Raw genomic sequence first — 26,311 nt, 5'->3', positions numbered from 1 at the left:
ACCCTCACCACAAGTTCCCCCCAGCTGCCTCTGGAGGGGCTGTGGCCACAAACTCAGCACAGAAGAATAAAAAAGGAAATTTTTATTAAACAATAACAAACCCAGATAAACATCACTCCTCTGCCCAGAGGGCTGCTCCTTTCCCACCCCTCAGCCTTCCTGTGGGTCCCTGGGGTCCCTATGGCTGGCGGGTGATGCTGGAGGAGCTGTCCAGCCTGAGGATGCGCACTAAGTGTCTGTTGGCTTGAGCCTCCCTGGGGTGGATGATGGTGCTGCCGTTGTCCACCATGGGGGGAGCCCTCCCCAGGGTCTCCAGGGGCCCCAGGACGTGGCTCTTGGCTAGGCTGACCCTCTCCCTGAGGTGTCCCAGGGCCCTGTCACCCTTCCCTAGGGTCAGGAGGAGCATCCTGGAGGGGCTTTGCAGGGCAGGTCCCACCTTGGGGTGCACCAGGGTAGCAAAGGGGAGGGCACCAGTGGAGGAGGAGGAACAGAAGGAGGAGGAAGGCTGGATGCCCAGCAGTGTGAGGGGCATGGCAGGAGCCTCACTCATCCCAGGCTTGGTGAGAGCTGAGAGCCTGGCGGCTGACATGACGTAGAGGGTCTTCATGGGGCTGGTGGTGGTCACTGTGGAGAAGGGGAGAGGATCAGCAGTGGGGGACATGGTGCTCACCCTGGGAGCTGATGGGAATTGTGCCCCCCAAAAGCATCTTGGCCATGAAGCAAATGTTGCTTCATGTGAAGCAAAAATCAAGGGCTGGAGGTGCAGTTGAGCCAAGCCTGGGATGGGGACATGGAGAGCACTGGGATTATCCCAATGCTGCACCCTTCAGCTCTTCCGGACTGAACAGAAGGACCTGGCCTGGTCCACTCTCCGGAGTGAAACCCCAAAACAAACCCCAGCGCTGGCACAACCCAGGCAGGGAAACCAAAACGACGAAAACTGGCACCGCTCTACTCCCAGACCACTCAGATTCCCCAAGGAAACCTCCCTGCTCAGATCCCCCAAGGATCATTGCCTTTTCCAGAGTGGAATGTAATGGCTCTGACCATCTCTCCATCTCTGGCTGTCAGAGACATCACCAAGCTCTGGATTTTCCTGTAGTAAAGCAACAACCAGAGGCTCAGGAGTGATTCCCACCTGGTACAGACCCAACAATGACACCAGTGACACCAGCAGAAACTGGAACAGCCATACCATCCTCCACATCAGCAGCTCTTCCCTCTTGCTTGTAAAAGATAAACTGACAAGAATCAGCTGGTCCCACAGCACCAGGGGCCACCAGATGTCCAGTACTGGGACAGCTGGGAAGCTGGGATTTGTATCTCAAGATGGAGAGCTCCCAACACCTGAGGGGTTCTTCATGTGCCTCTGGGTCTGTTTCATGTGCCTGACCTGTGCAGTCTGTGCTCTCCTGGCTGCCCTCCCAGTGCTGTGCTGACAATTCACACTCCAAAGTGGCCTTTCCAGCAGATATCCACCTTTTTGGATCGATTCCTCTGATCCAATCTGATTTCCTCCACCACCACCAACCAGCAGAGCTCCAGCTCAAGTCTGAGCATCACCTGATGCCCAGGCAGGTTACACCTGGATTTTTCTGCCTTGTGCAGCAATTTTATGGTGTTCCCTTAGCTGTAAATAATATTCCTCCCCCCAGGAGCTGAAAGGGTAAGAAAGGTATTCCCACCTGCTTACAAGGGCTGAAATCATGTCTCCTCATGCCCTCTGCAGGAGACCCCAAAACTCAGCCCAGATTTGCAGCTCCAGACTTGGCTGTGTAAATCTTGGCAGAAAACAGAACTGTGATCCAGCATCACCTCAGTCCCTGAAGCTTGCTCCCAGGATGTCACCACAGTGCCAGAGGAAACCCACCCAACCCTTAAAGCCCCACAGAGCAGTTTCTTGAAAAGAGAAGCTGAAGTTTTAACCTGTATTTTCAGCGTAAAGCCACATAAAACACTCTTGTTTCTGCTCTCACAGGAAGCATTTGTACCAAACTCCACAGGGAGATTCCTGAATCTCCCACCTCCTGTTTGATGCCTAGGGGGAAGGAAAGCTACCCCCTCAAAGTGCAGCTCAGATGCTTCAGGCACAGTTGAAATCCTCAACCAGTTGAAATGGCCTCCAGCTTCCTGCAAAGGCCCAGCTGGAATTTCAAAGGGAACAACCAACAATAGCTCTGGCTACTGCTGAAAACACAAGAGTTTAAGCCCCCAGCATTATCCCCCAAAGCCTTTTGTAAATCCAGTCTGTTCCAGGAAGCCCTGGATTACGTAACCCTCTGCGCCAGAGGGACAGGGAGCTGATGTCAAGGGCTATAATTAGTTACAAAAACACACAGCTCACCCCATTTCCTGTAAAAGGCAGCTTTCAGTTTGCTTTTGAAGCAACTCTTACACCAGTCACACAATTAAGCCCTGCCTTCAACACACAAGCTCAGCATTGTAGGGAAAAGTCACAGCTCAGGATCAAATATCCACTTTCAAGTGGCACCACATAAAAAATTAACCCTTCTCTAAACCACTCAACCCTGGAGTCAATCTGTGTCAAGTTCCATCACTTCTCCTGGGTATTTAGGGGGTCTCAAAGGTAACAAGGACATGAAGGGAAGCACAGCAGCTCTGATGTTTACTGAAAAGCACAAAAGCTGTTTCCCACATGGATGAGGAGTTTCAGACCTACACAAGTTACTCCCCTGGTGCTCAGGGGGGATCTGAGGGGCACCAGCTTGGGATTCTGAGCTCTGCCTTAGCCAGGTTCTAAGCTCAGTGACTGAAAGAAACTGAGAAGGATGTGGATGCTCCCAAATCTGAGCTTCAACCAGCAGTAAACCATGATTTTGCATGGGAACTCCCAGCAATGACAGATGCAATGTCAGCTCTAACAGGACAACCAAAGGATTTCTGGCTGCTGCTCTTTGTACTCACCCAACTTCCATCCAAAGGCTTCACCTGAAGGGTAATTTTTACCTGGGGATTCAGTAACATGCTGATGGCAGTTTTCCAAGTGTAGCTGGAGGTTCCCTTGGTGCAGTATTAGTGTGGGAAGGTTTAGATGGGATATTGGGAATTGTTCCCTGGGAGAGTGGGGAGGCCCTGTCACAGGTTGCCCTGCAAAAACCTTGGAGCTCTTTCCAGTGCCTAAAGGGGGCTCCAAGAGCTGGAGAGGGACTTGGGATAGGGCAAGGCAGAATAGCTTCCAATTGTCAGGGGGTAGGGTTAAATGGAATATTGGGAAGGAATTCTTCCCTGTGAGGGTGGGGAGGGGGCGGGATGGAATTCTGAGAGAAGCTGTGGCTGCCCCTGGATCCCTGAAAGTGTCCAAGACCAGGCTGGATCGGGCTTGGAGCAACCCGGTCTAGTGGAAGATGTCCTTGCCCATGGCAGGGGGTGGAATGGGATGAGCTTTAAGGTCCCTTGCAACCCAAACCAGTCCATGATTCTGTGATATCAAGCACAATCAACCCTGACACAGACATGATGATGACTTGGATCTTCTCAACCACCAACTCATCACACCCAAGAGATGTGACCAAGAACACTTTCCCCACCACAGCCACACCTGCCCTTGGACTGCGACAGTCAGAAACAGCTCAGGTGAGCAGTGATGGACATGTTCCGTGGGGAAGGGTATCCCAGATTACCTGAGGGCCCTGTGTCTGCATGGGCTGCTCCTCCAGCTGGGGCTGGATCATCCCCATGGCTGCCTGGCTCAGGGTGCTCACACGGCCGGGCTGCCCTCGCAGGGTCACAGTGATGGTCGTGGGCGCCTTCAGGCCTGGAAAACACACATGGGAGATGTCCCTGAGACAGAGGGATTGTGGAAGCCACAATCAGCAGCTTGGGGGGCACCAGAAGCCTTTTCATCAGAGGTGGCTCCTTGGAAACTGCCAGCACATGTGGTTGTCCATAAGGAAAAAGGTTTGGGAACGCTGGTCTCAGGGTGCTCCAGGTACCTGGATCACCTTCCAGCCCCCCTTCTCCCTCACCCTCAGGGTGCTCCAGGCACCTCCCTGCCTCCTTATCCCTCACTCTCAGGGTGGTGGGGTGTTCCAGCCCAGTCCTTCCTTCTTCCTCACTCTCGGGGGTGTTCCAGATGCCTCCCTGCCCCCATGTCCCTCACCTGCTGCCTGGTTGGAGATCTGGGCCAGCCCTGGTAGGCTGCTGGCCAGCTTGGCCAGCCCCCCATTGGTCAGCAGCTGGTGGATGGCCGAGGGCTTCCCGCTGGCTGAGGCCCCCAGGGCCAGGGAGGTGGGCACAGGGATGGTGCGGACGATGGTGCCCGTGTCTGTGGTGATGGCACTGAGGCTCTGCAGGGCTGTGGGAGCCTTCACAGCTGAGCTCTGCAAGGACAAGCAGCAGCACTGAGCACCTGGAAGGAAAGGGGATGAGGCGGTGGCACAGCCTCTCCCTCCCACAGAAGCCAGAGGTGTTAGAGGTCATGGTTTTCCCACTTTTTTCTTGGTCACATGCAGGTCTAAATGCCAGTAAACTTGTCCCTTCCAGTTTGCACATCTCATTTCGGCTTGATACTATGACTGGGAGAAACTGAGCCCACTCCAAATGAAGCCATGCATGAAATCACCTCACACTGAAGGGATGAGCAGTACAGTGAGAGGTCACAGGTGTGTGTTTTCCCGGAATATCTAGGAGAATGATCCCTGATTCCTCTAAATCCATTCTCCAACTCAGCATTTTCTAGAAGGTTGCCTAGAAACACCTTCCCACAGACCCCTTCTCTAGACCTGTCACTGAGCCTCCCCTCCTCATCTCCCCTGGTCCTGGAGCAAACAGGGCCTTGTCCAAGTTCCCTCTAACTCCAGCCTGCACACAGCTTCCCTGTGGGATCTCCAGCGGATACCTGCACAGGTGGCCCAGCAGCAGCCATGCTGGCAGGGAGGGTGGATGTCTTGGTCCCAATGTCCTGCAGGCTGAAGCTCAGCCCTTGGAGCAGGCTGCTGGCAGATGCTGCTCCTAAAAAAGAAAAAAATCCAGGAAAAGAATCAAATCAGGTTTGAAGAATTCAGCAGCATGAAATTCCAGGTGTGTCCCATGGCTGGAAACCTGCTCTTTAACGAGCAGAAACCCGAGGTTGGCGGGAATCCTCCAAACTGCTCTACACACATAGTGCCACATGTTTCATAGAATCATGGAATATCCTGAGTTGGATGATCCACAAGGATCATGGATCCAACTCCTGGCCCTGCACAGACAGCCCAACAATCCCACTGTGTCCCTGAGAGCATTGTCCCAACACTCCTTGAGCTCTACCAGCCTTGAGGCCACGAGCAAACTCTGGGGAGCCTGTTCAGTGCCTAACCACCCTCTGGGGAAAGAACCTTTTCCCCATATCCCACCTAAATCCCCCCAGCACAGCTTCATTCCACTGCTGCAGCTATAAATGGGGTCACCTTTGAAACCCAAGATGCAAGAAGAGGTCGGGTTTGGTGTTTCAAGGCATCATTACATACAAGTGATACAATTATCAGGTCAGCTGCTGCATCCCACTGCATCTTCCACAGCAAATCCATACAAATCCTGCCTCAACCAGACCCAAAGCAACCAGGGAATGCAAGGAAGAGCCTCCACTGAGTGATTTTGAACCTGGTTTACCTTTTACCTTCCCGGGAAAGACATGGGGAGGTGGATACCTTGGAGGGCACTGGCTGGCTGGGCCTGCAGGCCGTGGGTGCTGCTGGCCACCAGCCTGCTCTGCAGGGCATGGAATGCACTGGGAGCTGTGCTACTGGGAATTCCAGCTGGAGCGGGGCTTAGTGGCGCCTCTGCTGCTGAACTCAGCCTAAAAGAGAAGAAAGAGGCTCCCGTCAGTGACAAACTGCACAGGGACACAGATGGCACCAACCCAAACAACCAGCAGGACTCCTGGAGGAAGGGAGTTCAGCTACAAAAACCCAAAGCAAGAGAATCACGGAATTGTTAAGGTTGTAAAAGGCCTTTAAGATCATCAAGTCCAAGGGAAGTTTCCCTGTTCCACTGCAGGAGCACCTCTGGCAAAATCCATGGATTTCCAAACTGGAAGGGCTTGTTACAAGCGTGCACCTCTCTGGGTCACCCTACACAAAAGTCGTTGACCCCAAAGCAATACTCTTCCTGTTTAAAACCTACTTTCTATTTAAAACAACTCTTCTCCTCTCACAGATCACAGAATCTCAAAACATTTTGGGTCCCATTTGAGGGACCTCAAATCCAGTTCCACCCAGGGACGCCTTCCACCAGACCAGGTTGCTCCAAGCCCTGTCCAACCTGGCCTTGGACACTTCCAGGGATAGGGAATCCACAGTCTCTCTGGGCAACAAGATCAGTCAGTCTGGTTGCTCACAGCTTGGGTTTGAATTAGAAGGGAAAACAGGCATCAACATGAGATTCATCCACCAACAGAAATCCCTATGGGCAGTTAATGATCTTCATGAGTCACTTTGAGGGTTTTCCCTGTCTTTGGGAAAATAAAAGTTTGACTGTCAAAGGGAATTAAGGGAAGGATTAAACACTGAATTTCTGCCAAAGTCACCCCAGTCATTCAAAAAACAGATAACCTGAATTTGGGGAACTACATAAAACATAACCCAACAGCCACAATACCTTCTACTTCCGCCCATTTCTGCCATTCACAGGCTCAACTCCCAGGTGACAATGAGTTTTCAGGAGCCCAAAAGCCTCCTGCCACATGGCAGAACATTCCAGTGAGAAGCAAGAAACCAGAAAGCTCCATATGCAGGACTGCCCTGTTGTGGTGTTTCCCGTCGAAGAGACTCACAGCTCATAAATCCCAAATTCCCACTAACCTGGGGGTGGAGAGCAGCCCCGAGAGCTCCTTTGCTCCAGACACGGCCATGGGCACCGGCTTTCCAGAGACAACTGCAAGAGAAAAAGGACAATCCTCATTTTCCCTCCTCCACGGGGCTTTAGGGAATTTTTATGGATCCCCCTCTCACACAAGTACCCACAGGCACGGCCGTGGGCTCATCCTGCCCCCAGAACATCTTCTCCAGGAAAAACACACATCCCAAAGAACAAAGTCCAATCAAAACTACTGTGGAACGACAGCCAAGATTGAAGGAATCAGCTTCCAAAGTCTCGGGAATCTCAGTCCCTCGACACCAAATCCAAATCTCCTAAACATTGTCTCCACTAATCCCCTCCTAAGTTCATCATGGCACAGTTGAACCACTTCAATGGATTTTTGGGATCTGGTTGATGGATTTTGTAAGGATTCTTTAATTAAAGACACTTTACAAAATACACAGGGATGCGACGAGTCACGAGATTTGTTTATTGCGGTGTTTTTTGGGATACAACTGTGTTTGTCTTGTGCTTTCCAACTGCTCACACCGGGTAAGAGGGAATTCTTGTTTTGGTTCATGTTTTACTTCTGTAATTCATTTCCTTTCTGTGAAAAGAAGTAAAGTTTGGAAAATTAAATAAAATAAAATAAAAAAAGACTCCAGAAAGCAGAGATTTTCAAAGCTGCCCGAAGATCAACTGTAACCTTCCAAAACGATGTGGATTTAGGTACTTTCACAGTTTAAAACAACTGTTAAATTAGCAAAGAGGTGCTTGGAAAGGAGCAGAATTATTTCTCAGCTTGGAAAAGCTCTGATTTCTGAGCAGAACGGAGCCACTTTCAGTCCATAACCTTATGGATCTGGAGCTCTGGCAGGAGGAAAACACACACTCCAGACAAGAAAACATCCTTCAGGGTCACAGGGAACAGCAGCCAAAGCTTTTGGCCTCTCTTCCAAAGGCTCAAGGGGAAGAAGATGGAGCACATCACCTCTCCGTGGATACAGGATGTATTGTGGTGGGTCTTCCCAGATGCAGAGGTAGGAAAACTGGGATTTTTATATGTGCGTCAACTGTGTGCTGTGCCAAGACTCCAGGCCCCACGGGGCTGAAGTGTCTGAACACACAAAGGTTTTCGAAAGGGAGGAACATGGAGCAGGAGCATATTCCAGGTGGGAGGAGCGGAACCAGAGATGCACCCGACCTACGTGGAGCAAGGGGTCCAGCAGGACCAGCATCCTGCTTCCAGCAGCAGGTCCACACTCAGAGGAAGGAGGGAGTAAGACCAGAGGAAAGTGTAAAACCAGAGGAAGGTGTAAGACCACAGGAAGGTGTAAAATTCACATCCCAGCTCCAGGCTGCAGTCAAGCATTCTGCTGGAACGTGCAATTCCAACTGCTATGGAAAACAGGCTCCTGCCAAGCCCCAACATGTCACACTCCCCCAGCTGCCCCCAAGCCACTCACACCTCGAGCCACCACCTTTTCTGCAGCAAACTCCTCCAAAAATAGCAGCAATAGGTCAATAAATCACAGCTCCCTCCCCTCCCTGCAGGTGCCCCTGAGGGCAGGTCTGGGCACAGCCAGGGCCCCGTTTTTGGGTTAAGAAGCAGCTGTGCAGCCACAACTCACTTTCTGCCTGGGTGGTGAGGGCAGCTCCAGTGCCCATGGCAGCAGCATCCCCGTGGGAGACAATGGTCACCTTGATTTTGGCTCGTTTGGAGGATTTGGAGCACTGGGTCGGGCTGGGGGGCTGGTGCCTCTTCAGCTGCAAACGCACATCATCTTTCTCAGCCCCTTCCGAGGGCTCTGGCACCGGAACTGGGGGACACAGAAGGAGCTGTTTGAGCACCTCTAGGTCAGCGCTGCTCCTCTGGGCACAGGAGGGACACATGCCCATGCACACACCTCCTCAGCTCCCTCCATGTCAGCCTTGCCCACTCCCATGCACCAGGAACACGCTTTCCTTTCCACCTCAGCTGGCTCCTGCCTGTCCTGTGCTGAGTTAAGGCCAGGATTTGGCTTAAGCTACTCACAGGCTAAGGCAGGATGGGATGTAACATCTGTCTTGCCTCTGCAGAGAAGGGAAATGGATGTGGACAGTGATACCACACCTCCACATCAACACTTTTCATTTCAAAGCGTGGCACATCCAATTCCTGGCAAAAGGTCCCTCCAACATCCCTAATTTCCAGGTGAGGTGATCAAGGTGGAGACTTGCAGAGATGGTGCAGGATCAGAGCTCAGCCTACTTGCTCCTCCAACACAGCCAAGGGATTTGCACACCTATTATTCTTCCTGGAGCTGGGCTGGTTTTCGGGAGGTACCAAGCAAAGCAGAAAAGGTGCTGCAGCAAAGCCAAGCCCCTCAAAGCCCCACACTGGTACTTGGGGAGAAAACCCACATATTGAGAGTTCTCTTCCACACCAATGTGTCATTTTGCTGCCACATCCTTGATGTGCCACATCCATTCCATCCTCCCTAAAGCATAAACTTCCCAGGGCCAAAGCCTGTGAAAAAGCACAGGGGAGCCACAACAGCTCAGGAACAAGACATAGCCACAAGCTGCCACATCCTGCCCATCCAGCATCCCCTACGATCATCCAGTCCAGCCTGAAATGCTGGGAATTCCCTATATCCAGATGGTCCTGGGCATCCAAGCCATGTATTCCACAGCCCAGAGGCCAAGATGTACATCCCTTTTTATCTATAAATATCCAGGTGCAGATATATTGTATAAAATAGATATAGACATGTGTGTGTACGTATATATTTATACACTGTGTACCACCTACACACCTCAGAACTGTGGATGTAGGACAGGATTGCAGTCAAATCCCAAAATTTCAGGCAGCTCCAAGCATTTTGGGGCTGCTCTGGTCCCCAAGACAAGTGCCAAGCTTGCTGTCCTGCTCTCCATGGCTGGACCTGAGGCCTGTTCACTCATGCAACACTTCCATGCCTTTGCCCTCCTCCAAACATGCACCATCCAGACCCAGATGCATCCAGAGAGTCCTCGGAGCCGTGCACAGCCTGCAGGCCCCACAGCCCCATCCAAGGGTCACCAGTCAAGCAGGACAGTGAAAGGCACGTGCACAGGTGTCAGGTGTCCCTCAAAGCGTCAACAAACAGTGACCCAACGTCCCTCTGTGTTCCCACCACTCCAGGGAGGACCCTGTTCTTCCTTGTGGATCCATGAAGCTCCACCCCCCTTCCTGCCTCACATCTCAGGCATTAACAAGCCCAGAGATTTTAACTGGCTTTTGAAGTTATGAACAGCCCCCCCAGGCTTGTGCCAGGCTCTCCACAGCTCCCACCATCTGGGGATTCCCCTGCAGGGCTCCAAGTGTGCTCTCTCCCCTCATGGCACAGGGGAGAGCTCCAAGTGAGGCTCCAGGGAGAAAGAAACCCCTAAACCAGGCTCAAGAGGGAAAGAAACCTTTCAAACCACCAGCCTGGGGCAATACCTGCCTCAGGGGTTGATTACCATGGTTGGAGAGTTAAAGGCAACAGCATTTGGGGTGGCAGAGGAACTTCTCACCCATGTCAGCTCTCAGCACCCTAATGGAGTACTGACATACTCATATGACACCACCACAGTCTCCCAAATCCTTGGATTTCCACTTTGCCTGCCCTCCTAACCCCAGATCCACACGTTCACTGTCATTTGTGATAGTAAAACACATCTTCAGATACTATGGATTTTGCCCCTTGATTCCAAACCCTCAGAGCATGACACACTCAGTTACCTCTGTGCTCAACTTGAGAGACTCCAGGACTATGGAGCGCTCATTTCCACATGTCTCCTGGTCCAGACAGTATCCCTCTCCCCAATCTATCACAGCTTCTCAAAGCCACCCCTCTCCCTAATCCATCACAGTTTCCCCCTCCCTGACCTCTCTGCTTTAATTCCCTCAGACCAAGCAAAGCTGCTCCATGTGTCCCTTCTGAGTCACTTGGTTGTCCCTTGTTTCTCTCCCACGTGTCTGGGATGCTCCACCACAACCACACATGGGCTCTTCAGATTGATGTCCATGTCCCCTTCTCACCCCCAGCAAAGAAAAAGGGTTAAACTCGTGCACAAAGCTTTAGTCCATCAGAGTAAACCAGCTGCCAGACACTGCCTTTATCCACTGGGAACAAGGAAGAGTTCAGGAAAAGTCACAGCTCCCAGGTAAAATGGGCCCTTGGCTCCAGCTCCAAATACAGCAAAGAGGAAGCAAAAAGCAGGGGGACAAGGGGACACGTTGGGCCACATCCCCAAATCAATGCAAGGGGAGAGGAAGATGATGGAAGAAGGGAGCAGAGACAGAGAGGAGGGAGATAGGAAGAAAGACAGCGGGAAGTGAGAGGATACTCACCAAAGAGACATGAAGAGGTGCCAGGAGGAAGAGCTTTCCTCACCAGCATGTTTTGTTTCAGAAAAGCAGCAAACTGAGCTGAAATGAATCAGAGAGAATTACAGGATCACAGGATCTCTGGAGGGGACAGGGAGCTCCAGGGACACCACAGACAGACCTTGGAGCAGAGACAGAGCTCTGGACATAACTCATCCAGCCACAGGCACAACGGAGACACAGCCACCTCCTCCTCATTCCACCTCTCACCTGGAGCCCTCTCCAGCCCCACAGCCACTGTGAAAAGGCCCTGGAAACAAGAGCAGGCCTGGTTGGAAGAGCACAGCTAAGCTTGGCTCAGTTGCACCAAGGAGCTGAGAGCAGCTGGGAGACGTGAGCCAGCACATCCCTGAGCAGCTCCAGCCAGGAGCAGCAGCATTGCTGACTAAAGCAGAGAGCCGCGACACAGCGAAAGACCCAAAAAGACCCACAGACTCTCCTCCTGTCTCCCATGTGCTACCTGGAAACTGTTTCCCTCAGCTACAACAACAAAGGAATACAATCCTTCAGTCCATTGTCTGAGAAATTAAGGAAAATGCAAGCTTCAGCTTCCTCCTGGAGTCTATCCTTGAATTAGGAAAAGGCTTCAGAGGATGTGGAAGGTCACAGGAGACAACAATGAGCCTGTTCAGGTCTGCCCTGGGCAAAGAAATAAGGAGAGAAGGAAGGATGGAGAACTTGCCCAGGGATTTGCCAGGAGGATCCTCATCCACAAAACCACTTCCTACACTCTGGGCATTCACCACCACAATGAAGCTGCACAGAAAGGTTTTAAATCAACACTAACAGGACAGTCATTTACTGCAAGATCACTCTATAATTCCCTAAATCCCACAGTTTCAGTCTCAATTCAACAGCCTCAAACATCACCTGAGCATCTTTATTCTCTCCTGAGCACCTTCAGTCTCTTCCCAGGGAGCCTTCAAGGATTCAAGGATTCATGACACGGGACAAGGGGCTCCCACTTCCAAAAGGATTAGAGCAAGGCTACAGAGGGATTTGATGAGCCAAAGTGAAAGTCCTTCCCACTCCCAACAGCAGGAAGACTCCACAAGCTCCACAAACATCATTCCCAACATAATTCCAACCCTCCAATCTCTTCAGATGGCAGTGACAGGGACTGAGCTGGAGAAAAAGCTGCCACGGGGAGCTTGGAATTCAAGACAGGACTCAGAAGACAAAAACCTCCACACACTAGGACAGAAAAAGACCAAAAATCTGGATGCTAAAAGGGTGGGAAAGCTGCAGGGAATTACCTTGTGCCTGCTTGTGTGTCAGGACTGTGTCTGCCCTCGGCACCTGCCTCTTGAGGAGCTGTGTGGTGCCCACCGGGGGGGGCTTCTGGAGGGACACGGTGGCCACTTTGGTCTTGGGGCTGGAAGTGGGGCTGCTGGAGACGCTGGATAAGTCCTGCTGGAAGAGGGGGACACCTCTTACCCCAACGTTTCCTCAAGTCAGTCTTAACCCTGAGTGTCAGGAATCCTTCAGCTGGAGCACACCTATCTCTGAAGGTTCATTTGTCTCACCACAAGCCATTGGAACAATGGAATTGTTAAGGCTGGAAAAGACCTTTAGAATCATCAAGTCCAACCATAACCCACCACCACAGTCACACTAAACACATCCTCAAGTGCCACAACCATGTGTTTTTTGAACACTTCCAGGGATGGTCACTCCACCACTGCCCTAGGCAGCCTCTTCCAATGCTTTACAACCCTTTCCATGAAAACTTTTTCCTAATATCCAATCTAACCTTCCCCTGGCACAACTTGAGGTCATCACTCCTCCATATCCTCTTACCTCCATCTTCAACACTAATCACAGCTCTCACCACATATTTCAGTGGCACAGAGGTACCTCTTTACACAACCTCAGCCTTTCCCAGCTGGAATTACCCTGGGAAAAGCTCCCACCTCTGATCCTGAGGGCGAGGCTGGCACTTTGGCTGCGGGGGAGGTAGGTCTGCTGTTCCTTTCTGGCAAGTCAAAGGATAGATCCCTCCTGGTGGAGTCACGGGGCTTTTTCTTCTTCTCAGCATCCAGGTCCCGGGGGTCAGAGCTCGAGTGGCTCTCGGCTCGGGTCAGCACTCCAGTCAGGAAGTCAGCTATCTCATCCTAGGGAGGAGGGAATAAATAGCTGGATTAAGAGGTGGGCAGGTCTCTAACAATGGATCTTCACAGCTTGAAGCAAAGGAGCAATAAGATTCCCAAAAAGATAAATGGATAAGGCTCTGTAGGTTTGATATTCCGCAGGAAGAATCCCTAAAACCTCACAGACAGACCCAAGAATGAGACTCCTGAAGGGACAAATGGATAAGGCTCTAGAGGTTTAATATCCTGCAAGAAGATTCCCTATGAACTCACAGACAAATCAAAGAATGAGATTCCCAAAGGGACAAATGGATAAGGCTCTGGAGGTCTAATATTCCACAGGGAGAACATCTAAAACCTCACAGACAGACTTTGGTTTTCTCATTAAAACTCACAACCCGCTGATTTCGGACACCTGGGAGAGAAATAGGATGGTTTCTTCAAACTCCCCAAAAATACCACCTGTGTCCCTTGAGAGACTTAGGAAACTGCTCCTTGTTTAAGGTGAACCACCAGGAATCTCATGTCTCTACTGAAACAGCCACTTCGAAATTCCCCTCAGGAGACAGATTCCCTTCAATCCAACCAATCCTGGCTGGAACCTTTGGGCATTGAAACATTTCGGCAGGGATTACCCCTTTTTTTGGAGGTGTGAAGGGAAGATTCCCATGGTTACCTGGATGCACCTGTCCACCATGCTCTGGGTCAGGCCTTCTGACTTCTTTTTGGCTTTGCTTATCCTGGGAAATAAAACCAGATGGAAATCAACATGTTTGGTTTTCCACTTCCATGCTCACAACATCCTCACCTGAGAGAAAGATTCAAGTGACACAAGGTGGGTCCCTTACCCAGTTACACATTGAGTAAGGCCTGAGTAAGAGCCTTCATGTCACAACCCAAGAGCACCAGCTACTGGAAGGTTGAGATTAATCCCTCAGAAGTGCCAAGACAAACTTTGAGGAAAAATATCCAGCATCCCAAAGCATTTGCCAAAGCAAATCTGACACTTGAGAGCTCTTTCTCCAGACCCAGTGTCAGAATTTTATGTTTTTTTCTTTCCTCTCCTTTACTGATTTTTCCCACTAGAGATTTCTGATTCATACGATGCTCTAAAACCTGATCTGTGCTCTGGGTCCAGCTCTAGATCAGGCAACCCCATTCCCATACACAACTGGCTCAGCTTTTTGGTGCAATTATTCCAAACTCACCCAAGTATGGAGCATTTTCATGCCATTCCCACTTAGTTCCAGTACCAAATCTGGGGTTTATTTACACAGCACGCCCAGATGTTGCCCAGAATTCCTGGGAAAAGAGAGTATCCACCTGATAGGGTGTTACCTGAGGTTGTCATCTGCTCCCCCCACCACCACCATGCTGTTGTCTGCCCGGATTTTCTCCCGGAAATCCTCCATGGCTTCGATGTTGCACTGCAGGGAATTCTGCCCAATGACAAAGAGGACGGGGGTCTTCATCTCCAGGAGGGGGTCATCAACATCCTGCAAGAGCACAGGGAATTGCAACCTGGAAGGGTTGAGCCAGGATGAAGAATCTTTGGAGCTGAACACCTGAAGAGGCACTTGGGGTTAATCCCGATGGGACTGACAGCTGTACTGAGTCCAGATGAAAACTGCTCCAGCAAACACCTCCCAGATGGATTTCCAACACCCTCAGAATTAGCCACTGCATTTGCACAGCTCTAATTATTCCCAAGCCAGTCACACACTGTTCAGCTCATAAAGGAATAAACCAGCTCTGGTGCTAAATGATACAGTTAATGAGGGAACCAGGGTATGGTTAACGAGGGATCTACACGTCCAGCAAAAACAGGTCACAGCCGAGACATGCACAGATAGCACCTCTCACACCTGCTACTGCATCAGGAATCCCACCAGGAATGCAACAGTCCCTACTCTAAATGCAACACCTCCTTCAAAGACAAATCACACAGATGTTCTGCAAAAAGATGCCAATTTCACTGGACTTCCAAGCCTGATTCCATGAAACAATGTAGGGAGGTTTAAAGAAAAGCAGAGTTCTTTCAACAGCTCCACCTGGTCCTTACCCCTCTAGGGCCATCCACGGTGAGCAGTGGGAATCCAAGGCACACAACGGCAGTGACATATTCCATCACTGAAACCTGGGCAGAAAGAGCAGCACTCAGCATTCTCACAGCACAGAGCATCCCAGGAGCATAAGCTGCTGTGCCAGGCACAGAAACACTTTCCATAGCTACACTTGGCTTTGGAGATTAAAAGAGTGATTAGAAAATGTTAAATGACTCAAGTTGCTAACAGTCCACAACCACAGACTGGTCAAAAGCAGGCCACGGAAAGAGGAAAGGGACAAGGAGAACCCATCAAGTGTAACAGCCTCTCAAATCCATCTCTGAACTGAGGCTGCCAAGTGGGCTCTGGGAGAATCACAGAACCCTGGAAGGATTTGGGTTGGAGGAGTCTTAAAGGCCATTCAGTCCCATGGGCAGGGACACTTTCCACTAAACCAGGTTGCTCCAAGCCCAGTCCAACCTGGCCTTGAACACTTCCAGGGATGGGCCAGCCACAGTTTCTCTGGGAATTCCATCCCAGCTCCTCACCACCCTCACAGGGAGGAATTCCTTCCCAATATCCCATCTAATCCAGCCCTCTGGCAGTGGGAAGTCATTCTGCCTTGTCCTGTCCCTCCATCCCTTGTCCCAAGTCCCTCTCCACCTCTCTTGGAGCCCTTTCAGGCACTGGAAGGGGCTCTCAGGTCTCCCTGGAGAGGTCTTCTCCAGGCGAACAGCCCAAGCTCTCCCAGCCTGGCTCCAGAGCAGAGGGGATCCATCCCTTGGAGCACCTCTGCAGCCTCCTCTGGACCTGCTCTAACAGATCCGTATCCTTCTTGTGCTTCCCTGACGATGTAAAGGAATCAGGTACTCACGTGACAGGCCACCAAGGCACCCGTGTTCCACCCGATCAGGATGATCTGCTTGTGAGAGAAGTGGTTGTGAATCTACAGGAGATAAAAACACAGGAATGCAGAAGCAGGACAGACAATGAGATGATGCCCTGGGGTAGCACAGCACCTCCAGGAATGGGAATAAGGTCAATGGGAGCACAAAGACTCCCTTATAAACCCGTTACCTCTCCCTCACCTCTGCCACTTTGCCCCTCACAGCCCCAATCATGTGCTCCAGGCACTGCAGCACTCCTACCCCACTGCCATTGTTCAGCAGGGAGGTGGCAATGGGAATCACCTGCCAATGGAGAGGGAAAATCAGGAATTAACCAAGGCCTTACTGAGGACAGCAGGTGCCGACAACAATTAGCACAGAACGGAGCCCATTTTACACATGAACTCGTGCTTTCTCTCCTTCTTTACCCTAGCATTCATTTCTAGCTACTAAAACCACAGTAAATGGAGAACTCCCCATGGATTCCCACCAGAAAACGTCTCCCCTCACTCCAGTATATCAAACACACTCATTAGGAGATGAGTGAGCAGCTCCATAGCCAAGAGGACTGACATGACCTCCAGTCTCCCTTCTCCAACCCCTTCCTACCAGAACCCTCATCAATCCTTAATAACAGTATCAAAAAAACCTCAAACACATTGGATTTGGGCAAATCCATCCCTATGCAGTCTCCAGTGGCAAACCCTGAGGCTGCAAGTATCAGCCTTTGCTTTCCAAGGATTTTGGTGCACCAAAGGCTTCTGGAAGCAGCTCTGTCCTTCCCCTAGAGCCGAGCCCACACACCTTTCCCAGGCAGGAGAGCTGTGACTGCCAGAAGCGATGCCGTCGGGAAGCGGGGAACATGGAGTTGGCAGGGCCAGAGGAAGCGATGAGGATGAGAGGGGAACCAGGCAACTTGCTCTGCAAAGTTCAAAAAGAGACCTGTCAGGGAGAGCAGCTTCTCTGGAGGGACCTCACTGCCTGCCTGGCCTGCATAGGGAAGCAGGAGGGACCTTGCACAGCTTGTTAAGTGATTGTTTTCCCAAGCCAAAGTTTGGGACAGTCCAGGGCAAATGTGCCCAACAGGAGGACTCCCTGTCATTGAGAAAGTCAAAACCATGGGGAAAAGAGCCCAGGGAGAAGACAGAGGTGGAAAGGAGTATAAATTTCCCAAGCCAAATCTCCCTTGGGATAGTCCAGGGGGAACATGCCCAACAGAAGGACTCCCCATTACTGAGCAAGTCTAATGCGGGGGAAAGAGTAGAGAAGACAGAAGAGGTAGAAGGAAGAGGAAGAATAAAGATGATGTGGGACCTCTCGCTCCCCACAAGCCCCCCAGAGGCACTTACTGGTTTATTATGGGACAGGACACCCACTGCTGGGTCCCAAGGCCTCTTGAGCAGCAGGGACAGAGCCTCAGCCCCAGCTGCTCCTGTCTTGGCCGTGGAAGAGAGCAGCATCCTGTCGATCAGCGTGGGGATCTGAAACCAGAGGCCAGGAGGGACTGAGAAAACACACACAAAACAAGGGATAACAATTCCATCTGCGAGCTGGATAAAGGGAGAAGGTCATCCACGACAGCCAAGTCTCCCACTGCTTTTATCACCTTTCCTTTCAGGGTCTGCAGAGCATCCAGGTATGCGGCCAGCACGGGCAGGCTGAGGGTCTCCACCAGTGTCGTGTGGAGCCACTGGATAAGTTTGGTGTCCCAGTTCACACTGGCCAGGGCCTGGCGCACCCTCCGGGCACATTTATCCACTGCTATCCTCCTCAGGACAGGCTCATTGCAAGCCTGGAGACCAGGAAATCCAAAAGGAACAGTCATGAGGAAAATCAAGCATGTCACATGCATCCTGATCCATAGGGAAGTGTTAGCTTGGGCAGCCCTAAGACCCCTGGAAGCAAAGCCCAACATCTGGCCATGAGGACTAAACCCGTCCTTGGAAGGCAAGTGGAGACTGAGGGGAGCCCTCCCAGAAAGTCAAAACTTCCTCCTGAGGGGCAGGTCTGATCTCTGCTCTCTGTGACCAGTGACAGGACATGAGGGAACGTGCTGGAGCTGTGTCAGGGGAGGTTTAGGTTGGATATTAGGACAAGGTTCTTCCCCCAGAGGGTGGTTGGGCACTGAAGAGGCTCCCCAGGGCAGTGGTCACAGCCCCAAGGCTGCCAGAGCTCAAGGAGTGTTTGGACAACGCTCTCAGGGCCAGGGTGGGATTGCTGAGGTGTCTGTGCAGGGCCAGGAGTTGGATCAAGGATCCTTGTGGGTCCCTCTCAGCTCAGGATATTCTATGATTCCACAAAAATCATGGCTCAAAGAAGCCCAGAGCTGCCTGTTCCTTGAGGCTACATGATCCAAAGGCCAAGACTTCCATCCTGGCTTTGCTGAGAAGGACAGACAACAACAACTCTTACCCCCTCGTTGGCCAGGCGAGCCAACCTGTCCGACTGCAGCGCTTTGTGGATCTTGTTAAACAGCTTGTTCTGGGCCATGGTCCACCCTGTCCTGTGGGGAGAGACAAACAGGAGCTGTCACACACATGCCTGGGGCCTGAGAGCTGCTGTCCATAAAACAACCAAATTCCTCATAATGTTAACACTGTGGGCTGGAGGGTTCCGCAGGGTGGAATTTATGCACATCCTCATTTTCTTTGACATTGGAACATGGTTGAACTGAGGATCTACGTGTAATCCAATGACTCCCCAGATCCCTGCCTGTGCTGGGCATTGCTGAGGCTCCTTCAATCCTGGGGACAGTTCTGGGCCCTCACCTCAATACAGACACTGAGGGGCTAGAGTGTGTCCAGAAAAGGGAATGGAGTGGGGAAGGGGCTGAAGGAGCTGGGGGGGCTCCACCTGGAGAAAAGGAGGCTCAAGGGGGACCTTCTTGTTCTCTGCAACTCCCTGACAGGAGGGTGAAGCCGGGGGGGGTGGCTCTGCTCCCAGGGAACAAGGGACAGGATGAGAGAAAACAGCCTCAAGCTGTGCCAGGGGAGGGTCAGGTTGGATACTGGGGAAATTCCTTCATGGAACAGGCCATTCAGCCCTGGTACAGGGGTGGAGTCCACACCCCTGGGAGGATTTAACATCCCTGTGGATGTGGCACTTGGGGACACGGGTTTGTAGTGGCCTTGGCTGTGCTGTGGAATGGGTGGACTCAATGATCTTAAAAATTTGGCTTTTCCAACCCAAATGAGTCTATGGATCTGTACCATCACTCTATGACTCACTGTTCCAACCTCCCCTGAATACATGAGATGGATTCATGGGATGGACATCTGGAGGAATTTCTTTCTGGAAAGGGTGGTCAGGCATTGGAAGCAGCTGCCCAGGGAGGTGGTGGAGTCCCCATCCCCAGAGGTGTCCAAGGAACAACTGGACGTGACACTCAGTGCTCTGGGCTGGGTGACAAGGTGGGGATCGGGCACAGGTTGGACTCAATGACCTCAGAGGTCTTTTCCAACCTTAATGATTCTGTGATGCCATGTGGGAGAGGTTCGCCAGCTGGGCCACCCCCCACCATCACACTCAGATTTCACAGCAGCCAGATGAGTTTGGACAAAAAAATCCATTTTCCTTGAACATAGCTCAGTTTGGTAACATCCCTGTGTGTCCAGTCTCACCAAAACCCTCCCAGCACTCCACGGGGTGCCAGAACTCCCTGTCCCTGGGTACCTGTTGACGTGCTCCTCCCAGTCATCAGGGGGCGGAGGTGCATCAGCATCAGTGCGTGCGAACATGACGTGCCTCTCACACTCATTCATCACACTCCGGGCCTTCTGGTTGTCGTACAGGGGCACCGGGGTGGGTGTCACTGTCTCCACGTCAATTGGCATGTCGGCCTCCCTGCCAGGGAACAAGGCTTTAGGGCAGGGATGGATTTAGGACAGGGATGGGTTACCCTGGGCTCTGCTATGGTGGGCACTGAGATTCACGGACCCTGTTACTCCTGATCTGTGCCCTGGCAGCCCCCTGGATTCCAAACTAAGCTTCCCTGGATGCCCAAACCAAACCCCTGCACCCCCAAACCAAACCTATCCTGGACCCCAAACCAAGCCCCTGCACCCCCAAACCAAGGCCTTGCGCCCCCAAACCAAGCCTATCCTGGACCCCAAACCAAACCACCTGGGCCCACAAAACAAGCTCTCTGGATGCCCAAACCTGCTCTTGTCTTTCCAGGCCCGCATTCTCCCCTTCCCTCAACAGCCTCTCACAGATCCCTCAGGGCCTGTCCTGCTCCTCCCCTCAGGCCCCCCAAAACTTCCCCCATCCCATGGGACCACTCACATGACCCTAGCCCTACACAGGCCCCTCAGCTCCCCCTCACAGACAGCACAGGCTCCCCTCACAGACAGCACAGGCTCCCCTCACAGCCCCCACCTGCCTCACAGGTCCCTCAGGACCCCTTAAAGCCTCTCACCCCAGACGACCCTCCTACCCACCCCACAGTCCACCCTGGGACCTCAGGGTGCCCCCACCCTTCTGTTCCACAAACCCCACACTACCCCCCAGGACCCCCATCCTTCCCTCATACCCCCAGCCCCATACTGTTGCCTCACAGCTCCTCTTCCCACCTCACAGCCCCTCAGGACATGCTCTCAGCCCCTACACAGGTTCCTGATCCCAGCAGTCCCCCCAGACCCACAGGAGCCCCGACTCCCCTCAAAGCCCACCCATCTGTCACTCAAGACCCCCACAAGCCCCTCAAGACAAGCTCCCAGCCCCTAGGGAGGTCCCTGAGCACCCCCTCCCCTCTTCTCATCGACTCCCCAGCCCCACACAGCTCTCTCTGACACGCAAAACCCCCACAGGTTCCTCAACCCCCCAGTCGCCTCAGGATCCTCACAGGCCCCCCTCACAGCCCCCCACCTGCCACTCAGGGTCCCCCTGGCCCTTCTCCCTCCTCTCGCAGGCCCACTCAGCTCCCTCAGGACCACCCACTCGCTCCTCACAGCCCCACCACCTGCCCCTCAGGACCCCCCTGGCCACCTTCAGACCCCTCACCCTCTTCTCTCAAGACCCTCCTTCCCCGCAAGCCCCCTCAGCCCCTCAGGACACACCCACAGACCTCCCCCTCTCCCCCTTCAGTCCTCCCCTCAGCCCCTCGGTGTCTCACGGGGCGGTGCCGAGGTGCCTGCGGGGTGTGATGAAGAGCAGTCGGGCGGGCCGGGCCGCGCTGGCATCGGGGTGCGCGCTCCAGGGCTTGGCGTAGCTGTGATCGAGGCACACGAGGTCCAGCTCTCGCTCGTGCGCCGACAGTTGCAGCAGCAGCGACGTACCCATCCTGCGGGCCGACCACTGTAGCTCCCGCTCCCTGTCGTGCTCCCTATCGCGATCGCGGTCCCCGCAGCGTTGCGACATGGCGGGAGGTCTCCCCCCTCCCGCCGCACTGCGCGTGCGCGGGGCGCGCCCCCGCCCCGGATGCTCAGCGCGCGTGCGCGGGGCGGGATGCCGAGGATATCCTGAGGGGGATGAGGGAATCTGGGAATATCCCAATTAGGGAGGGACCTCCAGGGATCGTGGATGGCCCGAGTGGGAAGAGACCCGCACGGATCAGTCAGTCCAACTCCTGGCCCTGCACAGGACACCGGGCGCTCCCGCAGAACATCCTGAGGAGGAAAGGACACACAAGGATCCGATAATGTCCTGGGGGGAAGGGACACACAAGGATCATCCGGTCCAACCTTTCACCACCCCTCAAGTGCACACGAGCGTTGAGGGAGCGTTCCCGTGTTCTCACATTCCCATCATCTTGCAGTCCCATGTTCCTGTAGTCCTGTGTTTCCACTTTCCTGCGTCCCCGCAGTTCTGTGTTCCTGTGTTCTGGCAGTGCCTGCAATCCCATGTTCCCTTGTTACCACAATTCCCTGTTCCTATGTTCCCACATTCCCACTGTCTTGTGGGATTGCTGTTCCATGTTCCTGCAGCCCTGTGTTCCCACATTCCTGTGTTCCTGTGGTCACGTGTTTTTGTGTTCTGGCACTTTCGTGTTCCTACAATCCCATATTCCCATGTTCCTGTAATTCTGTGTTCCCGTGTTCCCACAGTCCCATGTTCCCATACTTACATGTTCCCATGTTTCTGCATTCCTGCAGTCCCATATTTCTGTGGTTGTGTGTTCCCATGTTCTGGCAGTCCTGTGTGCCCATGTTCTCTCACTCCTATGTTCCCTCAGTTCTGTGTTCCCACAGTCCTGTCCCATTGTTGTCTGCAGAAATGGGAACCCTTCCCAGTGTGCGACAAACCAATGACGACCCACTGGAGAGAGACACGGGTCATTTCTTCCAGAGTTGGGTGTCCAGTGGAATTCCATAAATCCAGCACCAACTCCAAACCTGTTTACTATTTATCCATTTTAGCAAGCAAGGGATTAGTTTTCCTGAACGGGAAGGGACACACAGGGATCATGGAGTGTCCTTAGGGAGAAGGGACACACAGGGATCAGGTTATATCCCGAGTGGGAAAGGACAGGCAGGGATTATGGAATGTCTCGAGTGGGAAGGGAAACACAAGGATCAGCCAGTCCAACTTCTGCCTCTGCACAGGACACTGGGCACTCCCACAGAGTCATAGAATATCCCAAGTGGGAAGGGACAGGCAGGGATCATCTGGTCCAACACCTTCCACCCCCACTGAGTGCACACATGTGGCCCTGTCCCTCCTCCAAAACCTCAGGAAGTGCCAGAGCACAGCACGAGTGTTAAGGGAGTGTTCCCACATTCCTATGTTCGACATTCCCATCTTCCCGCAGTCCTGTGTTCCGAATATGGCCCCTTTGTGCCCCTCCGTGTCCCCTCTGTGTCCCATCCATGAACTCCTCACATCCTCACCATGTCCTCTCCCCATGCCTCTCATTGTCCCATCCATGAACACTTCACATCTTCCACACGGCTCCACCGTTTTCCGTCACTGGTGTCTCCATGTCCCCTCTTATTGTCCCCTCCATCATTGCTCCGTGTCCTCTCTGTGTCCCCTTCCTGTCCCCTCCGCATCCCTCCAATGTCCCCACCATGTCCCCTTTGCGTCAGGGTGACACAAGGCGTGGGAGCACATGAACAGGGAGACGCAGGAACACGCTGACATGGCTGATCATGGACATGGCAGTGACAAGGACATGGGGACATGGCTGCTCACAGACATGGCCACACGATGGCAGAGACATGGGGACACAGGGACACAGTGACATCTATCCATCCAACAGTCCCTGCCCTGCCTCCCTCCTGCTGACATTCTGGAATGTGAGAACCAAACCGTTATGCTGCTGTGGTGTCATCAGTTTGGGGACAGCACATGGAGGGGCACATTGGTGGCACCCCTTTGGTGACAACCTCGAGAATGGCACATTGGTGACAAACCTGCAGCCATTTCTTTGGTGACAGCACTGAAGCCATCACCAGTGACAGGACCTCAGGGGTGGTCCATTGGTGGCAGCCCCTTGGTGACACTCCTGCCGCCACCCCCAGTGCCAATGATCCCTGGCCATGCTGCGACTCCATGTGGTCAGTGTCCACATCCCCGGGGCCACCGGCTTTGGTCCCAGTGTCCATCTGTCCGTCTGCTTCCGAGGTACCACTGGGAACGGGAAGGGGACACCGCAGTGGCTGTCCCTGTGGGGCTGGGTGGTATTGACCATCCTGGTGTGAGGGGTGGCATCCCAGCTCTGGGTGTCCCAATGCATGGGGCCAGTGCCAGGCTTACCTTGCTACCCCAATGACCCCACCCTGAGGTGCCACCACCCTCCTCTTGTCCTCTCCACAGGTACCTCCAGGAGAACCCAGGTGGTGCCTGAGGAGCGCAGCCCCACCTGGAATGAGGTGAGGTGACCCCAGGGGGACCTGCAGTGGCACAGGAACACATGGGTTATCCCCCTGACCCCTTGTCACCTCCCTCCAACCCCCAGGAGCTGGTGTGGTCACTGGACGAGTGTCCCCTAAGCCCCACGGACACGCTGAGCCTGCGCCTCAAGCACTGGGACCACCTGGTGCCCCGGGGGTGAGTGGCAGGTGTGGGTGGGCACCCCAGGTTGACCCCCACCTCATAGCCACACTCACCATGTTCCCCTGTCCCCACAGGGACTTGGGTGGCACCACAGTGTCATTGGACCAGTTGGTGGCCAACCCCAGCCTGCCAATGGCCCGCAGGGATGCCCTGCTTCTGGACCGCTGGGATAAGCCCACAGGGGTGAGCTCCCCCCCACGGAGCCCCCCTCCAGCACCCTGGGGTGCCACCAGGGCCACTGGGGTGTCACTGTCTCTTTGCAGTGCACTGTCACCTTCCGCTGTTACTACACCCCCCGTGGCAAGACTGAGAACGCCACGGTCACCCCTCAGGGATGGGTGGCACTGCCGGGGGCACTGGAGCCACCTCAGAGCTCTGGCAGGGCCCCCGTGGAGAGGAAAGAGGATTTCCAGGTATGGCACTCCAAACCAAGCCTGGCCTAAACCCCAGACCAAGCCTATCCTGGACCCCCAAACCAATCCCCCCGGAACCCAAACCAAGCCTATTCTGGACCCCGAACTGAGCCAAGCCCCCTGGACCTCCAAACCAAACCTCCTAGACCCCCAAACTAAGCCTATCCTGGACCCCCAAACCAATCCCCCTGGGCCTCCAAATCAAAACCTCTTGGACCCCCAGACCAAGTCCCTTAACCCTAAACCAAGCCTATCCTGGACCCCAAACCAAACCTGTCCTGGACTTCAAATGAAGACTATCCTGGACTCCAACCCAAGGCCCCTGGACTCCAAGACCCCCAGGGGTGGCATCCCACCCATCGCCCACTCTGTCCCTGTCCCTCTCCCGCAGGTCCGGGTGAGGATCATCCAGGCCCGGCAGCTCCAGGGCAACGATATCAGGCCGGTGGTGAAGGTGCTCATAGGGAAGCGGCACTTCCGGACCCGGAGCCGGACAGGGAACAACCCCTATTTCAATGAGGTGACCCCGGGGAGGGGACACAGGGACCCCCAGTGCCCTTCAGCCCACGCTCACCCTCTTTGCCCTTTCCTTAGGTGTTCTGCCAAAATTTCCACGAGACGCCAGAGCAGCTGGTGGCACAGCCCATCCGGATCCAGGTGGGAAGGATTGGTGGCACTGGCAGGGATGGAACAGGGACAGGGACGGGACAAGGACAGGAGGTGGCTCCTGATGCCATATCCCCTCCCTTTCACAGGTGCTCCGTTCCCAAAACCTCTGCACCAAATCTGTCATTGGCACCTTCGAGGTGAGGGATGTGGCTTGGGAATGAGGAATTGGGAATTGGGGGACTGGAACAGGGCATTGGGAGTTGGACTTGGGAATGAGATGTCAGGAATGGGATGTTGGGAATGGGGGGTCTGGAACAGGACATCAGGAATGGAGTTTCAGGAATGGGGCGAGGGGAATGGGTTGTTGGGAATGGGGTGTGGGATCACTCTCACCCCTTTGCCATCCCTGCAGCTCGACATCGGCACTGTGTACTCTGCACCAGGTGGGTGAGAGGGTTGAGGTGACACTGGAGTGACACCAGGGTGATTTTAGGGTGACCCCAAGATGATCACAAGGTCTCCCCCCATTTCAGGGCGCACCCTGAGCCAGCAGTGGTTGAGCCTGCAGCACCCGCAGCACCATGACAGCCGCTCCCAGGGGTACCTGCAGGTCAGCCTGGCCGTGCGCCGGGCGGGGGAGAGAGTGCAGGTGAGGCCTCGTAAACCCCTCAGCACCCCGAAAACCTTCCTGCGGGGTTCCTAATTTGTGGCACCTCCCCAAGGAGCAGGAGGTGCCAGCGGGGGACGAGGACGTGGAATCCAACCTGCTGCGCCCACCCCCATGTGCTACCATGCTGCAGATCCGTGTGTACCGTGCCCAGGACCTGCCACAGGGTGGGCACAGGGGGGTTTGGGGTTGTGGGGGTTTGGGGGACTCCCCTGCTCACCTGTCTCCCCTTCCCGTGGCAGTGGAGCCGGTGCGGCCGTACCTGGGCGTCAGGAGGGGCTGGGGGAAGGTGGCAGTGCGGGTCAGCTTTGCCGGTAGGACGGTGAGTGCTGGGCAGGGAATGGGGCGCAACAGGAAAAACAGGGGGACTGGGTGATGGTGGGGGCCTCATGGCTCTGCCTGATGCAGCTC

General features: G+C 53.7%; 2 protein-coding genes across 8 annotated transcripts in view; one reads left to right on the top strand and one right to left on the bottom strand.

The window, feature by feature from the left end:
- Window positions 1-516: 516 nt before the first annotated feature.
- Window positions 517-21,613, bottom strand: LOC113940066 (KAT8 regulatory NSL complex subunit 3-like). Of its 7 annotated transcripts, none has more exons than XM_027631130.1 (21): window positions 21,330-21,613; window positions 19,889-20,059; window positions 18,629-18,719; window positions 17,823-18,008; window positions 17,566-17,697; window positions 17,021-17,137; window positions 16,418-16,519; window positions 16,204-16,275; window positions 15,347-15,421; window positions 14,623-14,780; window positions 13,961-14,024; window positions 13,108-13,308; window positions 12,451-12,607; window positions 11,159-11,236; window positions 8,430-8,618; window positions 6,801-6,873; window positions 5,649-5,797; window positions 4,859-4,971; window positions 4,121-4,340; window positions 3,642-3,775; window positions 517-624 (listed from the first exon to the last, which is right to left on the bottom strand). In XM_027631130.1, exons 1-21 carry the CDS (start codon window positions 21,572-21,574, stop codon window positions 622-624), a joined length of 2,730 nt encoding a protein of 909 aa, XP_027486931.1. In that variant the 5' UTR covers window positions 21,575-21,613; the 3' UTR covers window positions 517-621. The 7 variants fall into 7 exon arrangements, with proteins under 7 accessions (XP_027486931.1, XP_027486932.1, XP_027486934.1 ...); XM_027631131.1 differs by having other exon boundaries at window positions 12,451-12,604; XM_027631133.1 differs by lacking the exon at window positions 11,159-11,236 and having other exon boundaries at window positions 12,451-12,604.
- A 1,461-nt stretch (window positions 21,614-23,074) lies between these two features.
- The window catches only part of LOC113940065 (fer-1-like protein 5), a 22,190-nt gene continuing 18,953 nt past the window's right edge, over window positions 23,075-26,311 (top strand). The window contains 12 exon segments of the mRNA XM_027631129.1: window positions 23,075-23,779; window positions 23,972-24,027; window positions 24,114-24,205; window positions 24,286-24,394; window positions 24,475-24,624; window positions 25,016-25,144; window positions 25,219-25,281; window positions 25,380-25,430; window positions 25,646-25,676; window positions 25,767-25,882; window positions 25,956-26,067; window positions 26,143-26,222. Of these exon segments, the coding sequence (XP_027486930.1) occupies window positions 23,695-23,779; window positions 23,972-24,027; window positions 24,114-24,205; window positions 24,286-24,394; window positions 24,475-24,624; window positions 25,016-25,144; window positions 25,219-25,281; window positions 25,380-25,430; window positions 25,646-25,676; window positions 25,767-25,882; window positions 25,956-26,067; window positions 26,143-26,222 (1,074 nt within the window). The 5' untranslated portion in view covers window positions 23,075-23,694.

The sequence above is a fragment of the Corapipo altera genome, unplaced genomic scaffold, assembly GCF_003945725.1.
Source record: "Corapipo altera isolate COAL_440 unplaced genomic scaffold, ASM394572v1 127720, whole genome shotgun sequence".
NCBI classification, from domain to species: domain Eukaryota; kingdom Metazoa; phylum Chordata; class Aves; order Passeriformes; family Pipridae; genus Corapipo; species Corapipo altera.
The sequence above is the reverse complement of the archived record's forward strand: the minus strand, read 5'-3'. Positions and strand labels throughout refer to the sequence as shown.